The 12,778-nt window shown below is 47.2% G+C and overlaps 1 protein-coding gene across 3 annotated transcripts in view; it reads right to left on the reverse strand.

Moving 5' to 3' along the window:
* The window catches only part of LOC147729765 (caspase-1-like), a 494,150-nt gene that overhangs the window by 136,782 nt on the left and 344,590 nt on the right, over positions 1–12,778 (reverse strand). For all 3 annotated transcript variants that reach the window (XM_086954650.1, XM_086954649.1, XM_086954651.1), the window contains exon 6: positions 7,568–7,714. In XM_086954650.1, the coding sequence (XP_086810776.1) occupies positions 7,568–7,714 (147 nt within the window). The remainder of the gene's footprint in view (positions 1–7,567; positions 7,715–12,778) is intronic.

Raw genomic sequence — 12,778 nt, forward strand, 5'->3', positions numbered from 1 at the left:
TACATCGGGGTCCGATCAAATATTCAGGATATTTTCCGGGATCGGGCACGGAGCTCCGAGCTCACGCTGCCTACCTCCTCGGCATCCAAGCCACGCCCCTCTCAGAGCCGTAGATGATGACACTGATCTCGTAGAATGAGCTTTGATCTGTACCCTCAGCGGCTTTCCCGCTGCTTGATAACAGAAATGAATTGTGCTGGCAATCCAACGTGATATCCCCTGCTTTGACAGGGGCAAACCTTTCCTTGGAGAGCTAATAGCGACAAAAAGTTGCGAAGTCTTCCTGAATTCTTTAATACGTTGAAGATAAAACTTCAGGCATATTTGGACATCCAAAATGTGGAGAGATCTCTCCTCCAGAGATGAAGGTCGAGGAAAGAAAGTCTTTAGTACTATAGGCTCATTTAGGTGAAAATCCGAAGGGACCTTTGGGATAAATTTCAGATTTGTCCGTGAGATGAAAGATTCTTTTTTGAACTGTAAGAAAGGCTCAACAATTGTGAGAGCTTGAAGTTCTCCAACTCTCCTGGCTGAAGTTATCGCCAGAAGAAAAGCAATTTTCCAGGACACAAACTTCATGTCAGCTCTATGTATTGGTTCAAAAGGAGCCCTCATGAGGTGGGCAAGGACCAGGTTGAGTTGCCAAATTGGAGGAGGTCTCACCGGAGGGAAAGCCCTGAATAGACCCTTTAGAAATTGCTTGATCACCCTCGCGGAACAAAGAGAAGGGCCAGAGGTTGTTCGTCTGAACCTCAAGATCGCTGCCAGATGCACTTTAATGGAAGAGTGTTGAAGACCTGATTTGGCCAAAGACAATATGTACGGTAAGATTTTATGAGGAGCCGAAGTAAAAGGATGAAGATTCTCTTTTTGGCACCATGTACAAAAACGCTTCCATTTTGCACGACAGGTCCTGTTTGTACTAGGAGCTCGAGCTGGAGCTAAAATGTCCTTGCAATCTTGAGGGATATCTAAAGCATTGAATTCCCGGTGCTCAGGAGCCAAGCTGTCAATTGCAGAGAGCTCTGGTCCGGATGCATTACTTGGCCCTGGGACATCGTCAGCAGGGTAGGAATTGGACGCAGGAGAATTTGTTGATCCTGAGATAGAAGGACGAGCTCTGTGAACCAAAAGTGCCAGGGCCAAACTGGGGCTATTAAAATCATGGTGAAGGGTTCCGTCTTGAGTTTCCTCAGTATCCTTGGTATCAAAGGAATCGGTGGAAAGGCGTAAAGAAATGCGCCTGACCGGGCTATCAAAAGGGCATTCCCCAGCGACCCTCAATGGTGATGCCTGCTAGCGTAGAATTGGCATTTCTTGTTCTGTGGAGTCGCGAACAGGTCTATAAGAGGAGTGCCCCATCGAGAGAATATTCACTAGAGAGTTCTCTGATCCAATTCCCATTCATGGGAGACTGACCTTAGGCGGCTCAATGAATCCGCCTCCACATTGAGAGAACCTGGTAGATGTTCTGCTGAGAGAGATATCTGGTGACGAATAACTCATTCCCAGATCTCCTGTGCCTCTTTTGAAAGGAGTTTGGATTTTGTTCCGCCCTGCTTGTTCACATAATGCATGGCCGTCGTGTTGTCTGTCCGCACCATGACTGTAGAATTTCGAATTTTTGGAAGGAAAGCTTGTAGAGCTAAACAAATCGCTCTCAGTTCTAGTAGGTTGATGTGCGAAGCTCTGGAGACCTTCGATTGGTCACTTGAAGATCCCGTAAAACAGCTCCCTAGCCTTCTAGAGAAGCGCCTGTGGTCAGGACTAACAGAGAGGGAGGAACCGTGAAAGAGAGACCTTCCTCGATATTGCTTGTTACAGTCCACCACCTGATCGCCTTCTTCATGACACGAGAAATCTTTATCCTGTCTTCGAAAGACCCCTCTGCTTGACGCCATTGCAAGTCTAGTTTTTCCTGCTTGGGGACGCATGTGAAGCCTGCCGTGCGGAATCAATGCAATGCAAGGTGACATCGATCCTAGAAGGAATTTGTACTGACTGATTGAAAGATTTTGTTTCCTTCGAAAACGGTTGGCAGAAAGAATCAGTCTGTTCTGTCTCTGCTCTGAAGGGAAAGCTTTGCAAAGAGTTGTATCCAGAATGGCACCCAGAAATCTTGCCGACATGGACGGAAGAAGGACAGACTTGCTTCGGTTTAGGCCTAGACCCAGATGACTGAAAAGTTTAATACAATCCTCGACTACTTTTGAGGCTGCTTGAGTGGTTGGAGCTTTTATCAGCCAGTCATCCAAGTAGGGAAACACCTGCAGAGACTGCCTTCTGAGAAAAGCTGCCACTGGTGCCAATACCTTTGTAAATATCAGCGGTGCAGATCTTAGTCCGAAGGGAGGACTTTGAACTGAAAGTGGCTCTTGGCTACTGTAAAGCGAAGATACCTCCTGTGGGCCGGATGAATGGGAACATAAAAATATGCGTCCTCTAGATATAGAGTTGCCATATAATCGCCAGGATTTAGGAGACACAATATATCCTGGAGAGAAACCATCCGAAAAGAGAGTTTTATGAGATAGGTGTTGATCTCCCTTAGGTCTAGAATTGGGCGCCACTTTTCTTCCGTCTTGCGAACCAGGAAAAACCTGGAATAGAATACTTTCCCTCGTTGGGTCTGAGGAACCGATTCTATCGCCCCTTTGATGAGCAGCTGTTGAACTTCGAGACGTAGAAGATTTAGATGTTTCGATTCCGTGGCGTGAGGAGCTCTGGATGGTGGAAATTCTTGAAACTCTAGTGTGTGGCCGGATTGTACGCTATTTACCCGTGAGGGTCTCAAGGCGCTGAGGGGGGGGGGGGGGGGTGACGTTGGGGCGCAGGTAGGAGCTTCGCTACTGTTCGAAGAGCCAGGTCTTGAGGAGTCTTCTGAAGGAGAGTAGGTCTTCGGTCTGCCGTAGGTGGGTAGGAAGGGTGTTCCAGGCCTTGGCGGCGAGGTAGGAGAAGGATCTGCCGCCTGAGGTTGTTCGTCGGATGCGGGGGGCGACGGCGAGGGTCAGGCTGGCGGAGCGGAGCAGGCGGCGAGGGGTGTGGTAGCTGAGTCTGCTGTTCAGGGAGGCTGGTCCGGCGTTGTGGAGTGCTTTGTGTGAGGAGTTTGAAGGTGATCCTCTTGTCGACGGGGAGCCAGTGTAGGTTTCTCAGGTCGGGGGGTGATGTGGCTGCGGTGGGGGACGTTGATGATCAGTCGGGCGGAGGCATTTTGGATGCGCTGTAGTAGTCGTAGGTGTTTGGTTGGGATTCCGGCGTAGAGTGCGTTGCCATAGTCCCGCCAGCTGCTGACGAGGGCCTGTGTCACCGTTCTTGTTTCGTTCGGGATCCACTTGTAGATCCTGCGGGGTGTGCGGAGTGTGTTGTAGCAGGAGGAGGAGACGGCGTTGACCTGTTTGGACATGGAGAGGGAGGAGTCGAGGATGAATCCAAGATTGCGTCGGAGGGTGTCAGTGCTTTCCCCAGAGTGGTTGGCCAGCAGGAATCATCCCAGGCTGAGGGGATGGGTCGGAGGATGAGGACCTCAGTCTTGTCCAAGTTCAGTTTCAGACGGCTGCTCCTCATCCAGTCGGCGATGGCCTTCATTCCGTCGTGGATGTTGGTTTTGGCGGTGCGTGGGTCCTTGGTGAGGGAAGAGGATGAGCTGAGTGTCAAGTCAAGTCAAGTCAAGTCATAACATTTATATAGCGCACTACATACCCAGAGGGTTTCAAGGCGCTTAGGAAGGGGAGGAGGATTATTTGTCAAATATCCACGTTTTAAGCTGCTTTCTGAACGCTAGGTGATTCTGGGTGAGGCGAAGGTAAGCTGGGAGTGAGTTCCATGTTTTGGCAGCCAGGTATGAGAAGGATCTGCCTCCCATGGAGGTCTTGTTGATGCGAGGTACAGTGGCGAAGGCTTGGCTGGAAGAGCGAAGTTGGCGGGAGGGGGTATAAAAGGACAGTCGAGAGTTGAGGCACTCTGGTCCGATGCGTCAGCGTAGGAGATGATGTTGAGGTTGTGGTGGCGGGCCACTTGTGCAAGGGGGGCCATGTAGATGTTGAACAGCGTCGGGCTGAGGGAGGAGCCCTGGGGGGCGCCGCAGATGATGTTGGTGGCTTCGGATCGGAAAGGTGGGAGGTGGACTCTCTCGGATCGGTCGGAGAAAAAGGATGTGGTCCAGTCAAGGGCCTTCTCTTGGATACCGGCTTTTTGGAGGCGTGTTTTTAGAGTGAGATGGCAGACCGTGTCGAAGGTGGCCGAGAGGTCCAGAAGGATGAGGGCAGATGTTTCGCCGTTGTCTAATTGGCACCTGATGTCGTCTGGGGTGGCGATAAGGGCTGTCTCGGGTCCAGGATGTTGTTGTCTTCGAGGTGGCGGGTCAGTTGCATGTTGACGATTTTCTCGATGACCTTCGCCGGGATCGGGAGCAGGGAGATGGGCCGAAAGTTCTTGAGGTCCTTGGGGTCCGCCTTGTGCTTTTTGAGGGCGTTGATTTCGGCGTGCTTCCATTATGTCGCTGTTTCGACATTCCTGGAAAGCTGTCACCATCTGATTCCTCCTCCAAAAGCAAAGTTGGAGGCAAGGGTGTTACTCTGCGGGGAGATGTCATCTCTGGAGTAATCTGCTGTCTTTTAATAGAAATGTGGACCCTTTGAATCGTCGACGACGTCGTCGACGAGCTCTTCGTCGATGGAAACGTCAACGGAGAGATGGACCTCGACGACTGTGGACTGATAGTCGACGAGCTCGTCGTCATAATCATCACCGCTGTCGCCGTCGTTCTCATCGACGTTGCAGCTGGCGACGCTATCCTCTATGTCATCATCGTCGACGTTGAAGATGTAAGCACCATCGTCGACGAGAAGGGAACAGATACCTTAAAGATATCACTGCAGCCGCCATCGACGAAGCTGCCGTTGACGGTCCCGTTGATGGAGCTGTAAAAGAACCCAAGTGAATTTTGGATGTCGTCGTCGACGTACTAGATATTTTCGTCGTCGACGGATGAGATACCTTAGCAGATTTTCCTTCCCGAGGGACAGTAGCAGGTTTTTTGAATACCTTCTCCTTTTCAGATGGTGGAGAAGTAATAGAAGGGGTTTTCTGTACCTTCTTTGATGACGGTCTCCTCAGTCCGTCCCAGCCTCTCCTTTACACCTCGGTGAGGAGATTGTTTGGGACTGGGCCTCTTAGACCTATCAGAGGTCACTTGCAGGGCCTTTACAGGGAGCTCAGAAGATGTTGAAGGGGAGGACCTACCCCTTTTCTTGGATCTCCTGGAGGACGCAGCTGAGGAAGAATCCTCACTGTTGGATGATAGAACCTCCTTATGAGACTTCATTTTCTGCAACCAGGTTAGCAAGCGGCCTTCCCTCTCTCTCAAGGTCTTCGTAGAGAAAGTCCTGCAGATCTTACAATCTGTGGCTTTGTGATCCGTTTACAAGCAATATATACAGTCCTTATGCTTGTCCTCCATGTATAGCCTCTTCATTGAACAGGTAGCACATAAAGCCTTCTTCTCCTTATCAGACATATTAGAGTTGAAAAAGAAGACAAAGAAGAAAATTCCAAATCTGAGCAGAGCTCAGTGGAGACTCCCTTAGCACAACGTGCGGTAGAAAATCTGAGGCTCTGAGGCTCTCTCAGGAGGGTTCTATGGTGTGAGGCTACTCTGATTGGTTGTTGCAATTTTTTGGTCTCTTTTACAAAAAGAGGCGGATAGGCTACAAAATGAGATAAGGCCTAGGCCTGTCTTTCACTTTTGTACCTACTGCTATGGTATTTTTCTATTACCGAGGCTCCCATTCCGACGACGGGGGAATGATACAAAGCATGGAAATCTATAAAAGTCCAATACTGGGCCAAGCAAAATTTTATGACAATGTCGAAATAAAGTAATTGAAAGGATCTTTATGCATTTCCTTCAGAAGTTCCATGGTCAGAAGATCTTGACCTTTTCTGGGTTATGTGGGACGAATCACTGTCTTCTCCTGAAACGCTGGAAGTCTGGGCCTTGGATTTCTTTAGCCATAAAAGTAGTTGTCCTGCTCTATCTCGCAGGGTCTTAGATGAAAAAGTACAATGGATCCTGCACTACTTTAGCTGATTTGGAGGGTAAAGACAGTACAGGCAGTCCTTATGTGGGTCGTCCACATGCAGTCTCTTTTTGCTTCAGGACATGCAGGATCTGAAGATACTTGTGTTTGAAGATTCAGACATTGTAAATATACAATAAGTAAATAAGTAATCTAAAGAAAAAACTGAGCAGAGCTCAGGGAGGATCCCTTCAAATGACGTGTATAAGAAAATCTGAGGGATTCTGCCTCTATCTTGATTATTGTAGCGGGTGCTGTTGCCTGATTGGTTAGGTTTCAAGTTTGGTCTTTTTTTAATAAAAAAAAAGGACACAGGCAGGCTATAAATGTGACTTTGCAGTGCCATTATGGCCTATGGTACAATACATACTGCTTACTCCGGTACTTCGACGACTTGGAATGATTCAAGCATGTGAATCTATGAAAGATCCAATACTGGATAAGGAGAGCATTGTGGTGGTCGCTAATCACAGGTTTTTGGTGGTCGGACTGAAGACAAGCCACTGCTAATGAAGAAGGTTCACTAGGAAGATGGAAGCAACGTGGATAAAACCCCACCAAACTTTCTGTTAAACAAATTGAACTTTTCAGGGACTGTTCAGCATCTCCTGCATTACACATTTCTTATGGACTTCTCTGATTACTTCACAGCCAGTACTCTGTCAGCAAACTAGGGCCAGACTGGAAACCAAAATAGGAGCTGGGAAAACTATTCAAACCAAACCACACTTCAGGAACCAGTGACTAGTAGGCGAGCATTGGGGCACTGTTGATCTTGGCAGTCCACCCTGCTCTGGAAGCAGCCTTCTAGCCTGCAGTCTACACCATAAAGTCAGAGCGGCACAAAGGCAAGAACTGCAGAAATCCATTGGTCTATAGTCTAGCACGTGGTGGGGGTCCGAACCACCTGCTCCTACTGCAATATCCTAGAGGGAAGCTCATACTGTGAGCTCTCACTCCGGAAAAGGCATCAGTCCAGCAGCCGCCTGCTCCCCCCACAGCAGTTTGGCTATGGACGCAACCTCTTACCAGGTCTCCTACTGGAATTTTCCTCAGTGTCCCCTGCTCTGGCACCCCGCTTCTTCTGTACCACCAAACAAAAAATAAAAGACTTGTTTATGCTGCTCATCTTTTTATAGTGCTGACATTTTTCTCTTGGTGCATGGTGTGTGTATGTACACTCTCAGACAGAACCTCTGGAATTTAGGTCAAAGATAGGAACAGCAGGTGTACAAGGCAAAGAAATGAAAGAGGATAGAGTTGAAGGCAGGAATTCCAAGTGCACAACACAAAGAAATGAAGGACAGCGTCGCAGGTGGGAACCACAGGTGTGCAATGCGATGAAGTGAAAGAGGTCAGTTACAGGTAGGAGCAACAAGTGAGTGCATACAGCAAGTGAGTCAACGAGGAGAGTCACAGGTTGGAAGGGCTTCCATGACAAACATCAGGTTGTGTGAGTGGTGCAGTGAAAGTAATACTGACGGACTCACCTGGGGATGAGGAACACAAACAGAAGAAGTCACTTTCAATCAGGACTTTTTTCAAGGCGTCATCCTCCAAATCCATATCAGAGGGCACTGGGCATGCGTCATCAGCTTTATGAATGGAGTCACTCACTAACACAGATGCATTATTTTCTGGAAAATACACAGAAATAGAAGATGGCTTATCAGAATAGGTATGACACCAATGTATAAAACGCCCCTACGCTTTACCTGTGCTGACACACTGCTAAGAAGTGGAGGTTTATTGGATGTCGGACAGCAGATGCAACTTAGCAATGTTCTACTACTGGTGGTCTGCTGTTCCCCTGTAAGAATCAACATGTACCAGGCTGTATGAGCTAAGACTAGAGACACATGGGCAAGTAGAGCTATATTTCTCTTCTGAGGCCCGAGGACTCCCAGCTGGCTCAACTCTTCATTATTATTCGCATGTTACCTCAAATAAGACATCCATGTTTTAAACACCGTGATCATTGGGCGCTTTTACACTAGGATCGCATTATGTGTAACAAGAGGGTCAACACATTTACACCTCAACAGCAGCAACAAGGACCTGCTTTTGCTGTACATTGACACACATCCCGATGCCCAGCATTTCAAGAAGCCAGACAGCAAACAAAATGGAACTCCCTCCCGGCAAAGGAAGCAAACATACAAGACCACTTGACGTTTTGAAGGACCAAAAGACCTAGCTCTTCCCCTACAGGTGATCTGCACTGAAGCGACCAAGAGCCATAATGATCTCCCACTTAAGGTGATTTGCTCTGGTTTTTAATTTATAAACAAAATAAGTGCTGGAGTCATTCAAAATAAATGCTGGTGTCATGCAGGCAGTGATGGGCAGATCGATGCATTGAAAACACGGCTAAAAAATTATCCAATTTTTCTAAGCTACATTTTAGGCATGTAGCAGGAAGCGGGCATGTATACTGCTGGAGCACAGGGGTGGTGTTCATCTCATGCATATGGCTTCAAAAGAAAACTAATTTTCTAAGATATAAACTCAAAAACATATCAATTCAAAATACCAAAAGGTATTTCTCTATATTTTGTTTTTAACTGAACAATTTCTTTAGAACACTGAATTTTTATAGCACTGGATGTGCTGCTTTCAAGCACTGCAGCACATCTGATATTCCTGCATTTAACACTGCTAATTAAAATATGTATTTTCTTGGAAAGGGGGTGCACAACGTGTGCAATATGAATCAGTGCAGCCCTGTCTTATATAAGGAATATGCTACTTACCAGTATGCATCTGTTCTTGGCATGTAGGGCTGCTGACATTCATATCTGTGCATAGATCGCCGCCTAGTGTTGGGTCCAGATTGTGCACCTTGTTGTCCTGGAAGAGTCTTCAAAGTATCACTAGATTGGTGACTCCTCTGGACTACAGTGCGCATGGGCATCTTCTCCATCCTCAGATTGTTTTTCGCCATTGTGGCAGAGATGGAGTATAGCAAAGTAAGAGATGGCCATGCAAAAGATAATATTGAAAGATAGAATACTGCAGCTGCAACAGGCACTGGGGAGGAGGGTGGGGGATATGAATGTCAGCAGCCCTACATGCCAAGAACAGATTCATACTGGTAAGTAGCATATTCCGTTCGAGGCATGTGGGCTGCTGAATTCATATCTGTGCATAGACTGTATCGCAGTGTCTCCTCTAGCGGTGGTCACCTGTGCCAGCTGCAGCAGTCTGAAAAAGGGTTTTAAGGACAGCCTGGCCTACAGCAGCTTGCTGCTTTGATTGCACGTCTACAAAATAGTGTTTAGTGAAAGTGTGTATGGTAGACCATGTTGCTGCCCTACATATATCTTCAAGAGGGATATTCCCTAGGAAAGCCATGGATGCCCCCATTTTGCGCGTAGAGTGTGCTCTTGGTGGAACTGTTAGAGTTTAGCTTTTTGATAGCATATCTGAATGCATTTAACTATCCATCTGGCTATTCCTGATTTTGAGATGGGATTACCTTTATGTTGCGGTGAAAAAGCAACAAACAGTTGCTTTGTTTTTCGAAATGATTTAGTCCTGTCAACGTAATATAGCAGAGCTCTCCTTACATCTAATGTGTGTAGGGCCCTTTCTGCTACTGACTGTGGGTTTTGGAAGAAAACTGGCAATTCTATTGATTTATTGATATGGAAAGTGGATATGACTTTTGGCATAAACTTAGGGTTTGTCCTAAGTACTGCCCTATTTGCATGTACTTGCATGAAGGGTTCTTGAATTATTAGCTCTTGAAGCTCACTTACTCGCCTGAGGGAGGTAATGGCAATCAAGAATGCCACCTTCCATGTTAGAAATTGCAATTCACATGAGTGGAGTGGTTCGAAGGGAGGACCCATAAGTCTGGTAAGTACCAAATTTAGGGTTCCCGACTGGCGAAGGTGGGTGCTTTGGAGGGATTATCCTTTTAAGACCCTCCATAAAAGCCTTGATTGGTGGTACCCTAAACAGGGAAAGGTGTTGCCTGTTTTGGAGATATGCTGCAATAGCAGCAAGATGTAGCCTTATAGAAGAGTATGCTAAATTGCATCTTTGAAGATGCAAGAGGTAACAGATAATGTTTTGGATGGAAGCATCCAATGGATTGATTTGGTTATTGTTGCAATAGATAACACATCTTTTCCATTTAGCTGCATAGCATGCTTTAGTAGTTGGCCTTCTTACCTCCTTGATAATGTTCATGCAATCAGGAGGTAAGATAAGGTATCCGAACTCTAAGACCTCAGGAGCCAGATCGCTAGGTTCATCTGATTGGGATTTGGATGTTGGATTTCTCCATGGTTCTGAGTATAAAGATGGGACGAGAGGAGCTGTTTTTGATGGGCAACTACTGAGAGTTCCTGGAGCGTTGTGTACCATGGCTGTCTTGCCTATGTGGGAGAAACCAGGATCATCGTGAGTGACTGCTGACGTAGTTTGCGTGCCACCAACGGAATCAGTGGAGTTGGCGGAAAAGCGTACGCAAATCTGCCAGACCAGTTTATCCATATCGCATTGCCCTGTGACAACGGATGTGGCAACCTGGCGGCAAAGTACTGGCATTTTGAGTTTTCGTTTGTGGCAAACAGATCTATTTCTGGGTGTCCCCATTTCTGGAAGAATTTTTGGAGAACTTGGGGGTGAATCTCCCATTTGTGTAGCTGTTGGCTGTGTCTGCTTAGCAGGTCCGCTACTTGGTTGTCTTTCCCTGGCAGGTGTTCTGCTAGGAGAAAAATGTTTCTTGGAATTGTCCACCTCCATATGCTCTGTGCTAAGTGGGACAGCTGTGGAGAGTGTGTCCCTCCTTGTTTCTGGATGTAGTACATGGCTGTCATGTTGTCCGTCCGGATCAACACGGCCTTGTTGTACAAGTTTTTTTGGAATGGTTTTTTTAGTGCCAAAAATATGGCTAGCAACTCTAAGTGGTTGATATGCAGTTTCTTTTGTTTTACTGTCCAGAGCCCTTGGACTGTGTATTGGAGTAAGTGGGCTCCCCAGCCTGTCAGTCATGCGTCCGCTGTTAGTACTAGTTGTGGAACCGGCTCTTGAAACAGTCTTGGAAAGGTTTTGTGGGTTCCACCACTGCAGAGAGATGTAAGCGCGACAGTCTACCAACAGTAGGTCCTTCAGTTGTCCTTGAGCTTGGTTCCACTGCCGTGCTAGGCATTCTTGCAGTGGACGCATTTGAAGTCTGGCATGAGGGACAATGAATATGCAGGAGGCCATCATGCCTATGAGCTGCATGAACACTCGAGCTGGCAAAGAGTGTTGTTGCTGAAATTTTCGAATGAGAGTTTGCATGTTGGCTATCCTGGCTGAATTTGGGTATGCCTTTGCTACTGAGGTGTCTACTGTAGCTCCCAGATGTTGCTGTATGTGGGAGGGTTGTAGATGCGATTTTGGGTAGTTTATGGAAAACCCCAGGCTGTGTAGCAGCTGGAGTGTCTGAGATGTATGGCTTGCACACTGCGTGTATGAGTTTGCTTTTATGAGCCAATCGTCCAGGTATGGAAACGCGTGGATGTGTTGCCTTCTGAGGTGGGCAGCTACTACGGCTAAACATTTTGTGAATACTCTCGGGGCTGTGGTTACCCCGAATGGGAGAACCTTGAACTGAAAATGTTGACCTTTTATTGTGAACCTGAGGTATTTCCTGTGAGCTGGATGTATAGGTATGTGAAAATATGCGTCCTTGAGGTCTAATGTTGCTAGGTAGTCGCCTTGCTGGAGTAACGGGAGTACTTGTTGTAGAGTGACCATGTGGAAGTTCTCCGAGAGTATGTATTGGTTTAGCGTTCTGAGGTCCAATATTGGTCTGAGGGACCCTTCCTTTTTGGGGATAAGGAAGTATAGCGAGTATACTCCTGTCCCTTGGTGTTGAATAGGGACTGGCTCTATGGCCCCCTTTTCTAGCATGGATTTCACCTCTTGTTGTAACAGGGTGATGCGTTCCTTGGACATAGGCCGGTGTTTGGCTGGTATGTTGGGTGGAGTAGAAGTGAGTTCCAGGCAATAACCATACTGGATAATTTGTCTCACCCACCGGTCTGTGGTAATTGCGTTCCAGACTGGCAGGAATTGTTTTGACTCTGCCTCCGACTGGTGTTAGATGGTCTGGAGGGAGTGTGATGAAGTCACTGTTTGGTGGCACTGGAGGCTCTGGTGTTATTGCCGCCACGTCCTCTGCCCTTGTTATTATTTCCCCTATAACCTCCCCTGTTAGAGCCTTTGTTAAAGGAACTTGGGTGTTGCTTTTATATGTAGAAGAAGTTTGTGAAGCGGTGCCTCTGTAGGAGGAGCGACGAAAGGAACCTCTGTGTTGTTGAAACTGCAGTGCGTCCATAGATTTAGCAGTTTCAGTATCTTTTTTCATTTTATCCAAAATGGTGTCTACTGCAGGACCAAACAGGAAGTCTTGATTAACTGGTTGGTTGAGGATGGTGGATTGCACCTCATTCTCAAAACCAGAGATGCGTAGCCACGCATGTCTGTGCAGCAATACGCTGGTATTATTGGATCTGGCTGCTTTGTCTGCTGCGTCAAGTGCACATTTAATGGAGGCATTGGTAATAAACTTGCCTTCTTGAATGAACTCATTAGCCTGAGCCTTGTAAGGTTCTGGCAGGTGTTGCATTACACCCTCAAGCTGGTCATAGTGTGCTCTATCGTAGCGAGCTAGTAGAGCCTGTGTGTTTGCGATTCTCCAT

The sequence above is a fragment of the Lissotriton vulgaris genome, chromosome 2_1, assembly GCF_964263255.1.
Source record: "Lissotriton vulgaris chromosome 2_1, aLisVul1.2, whole genome shotgun sequence".
Classification (NCBI taxonomy): Eukaryota; Metazoa; Chordata; class Amphibia; order Caudata; family Salamandridae; genus Lissotriton; species Lissotriton vulgaris.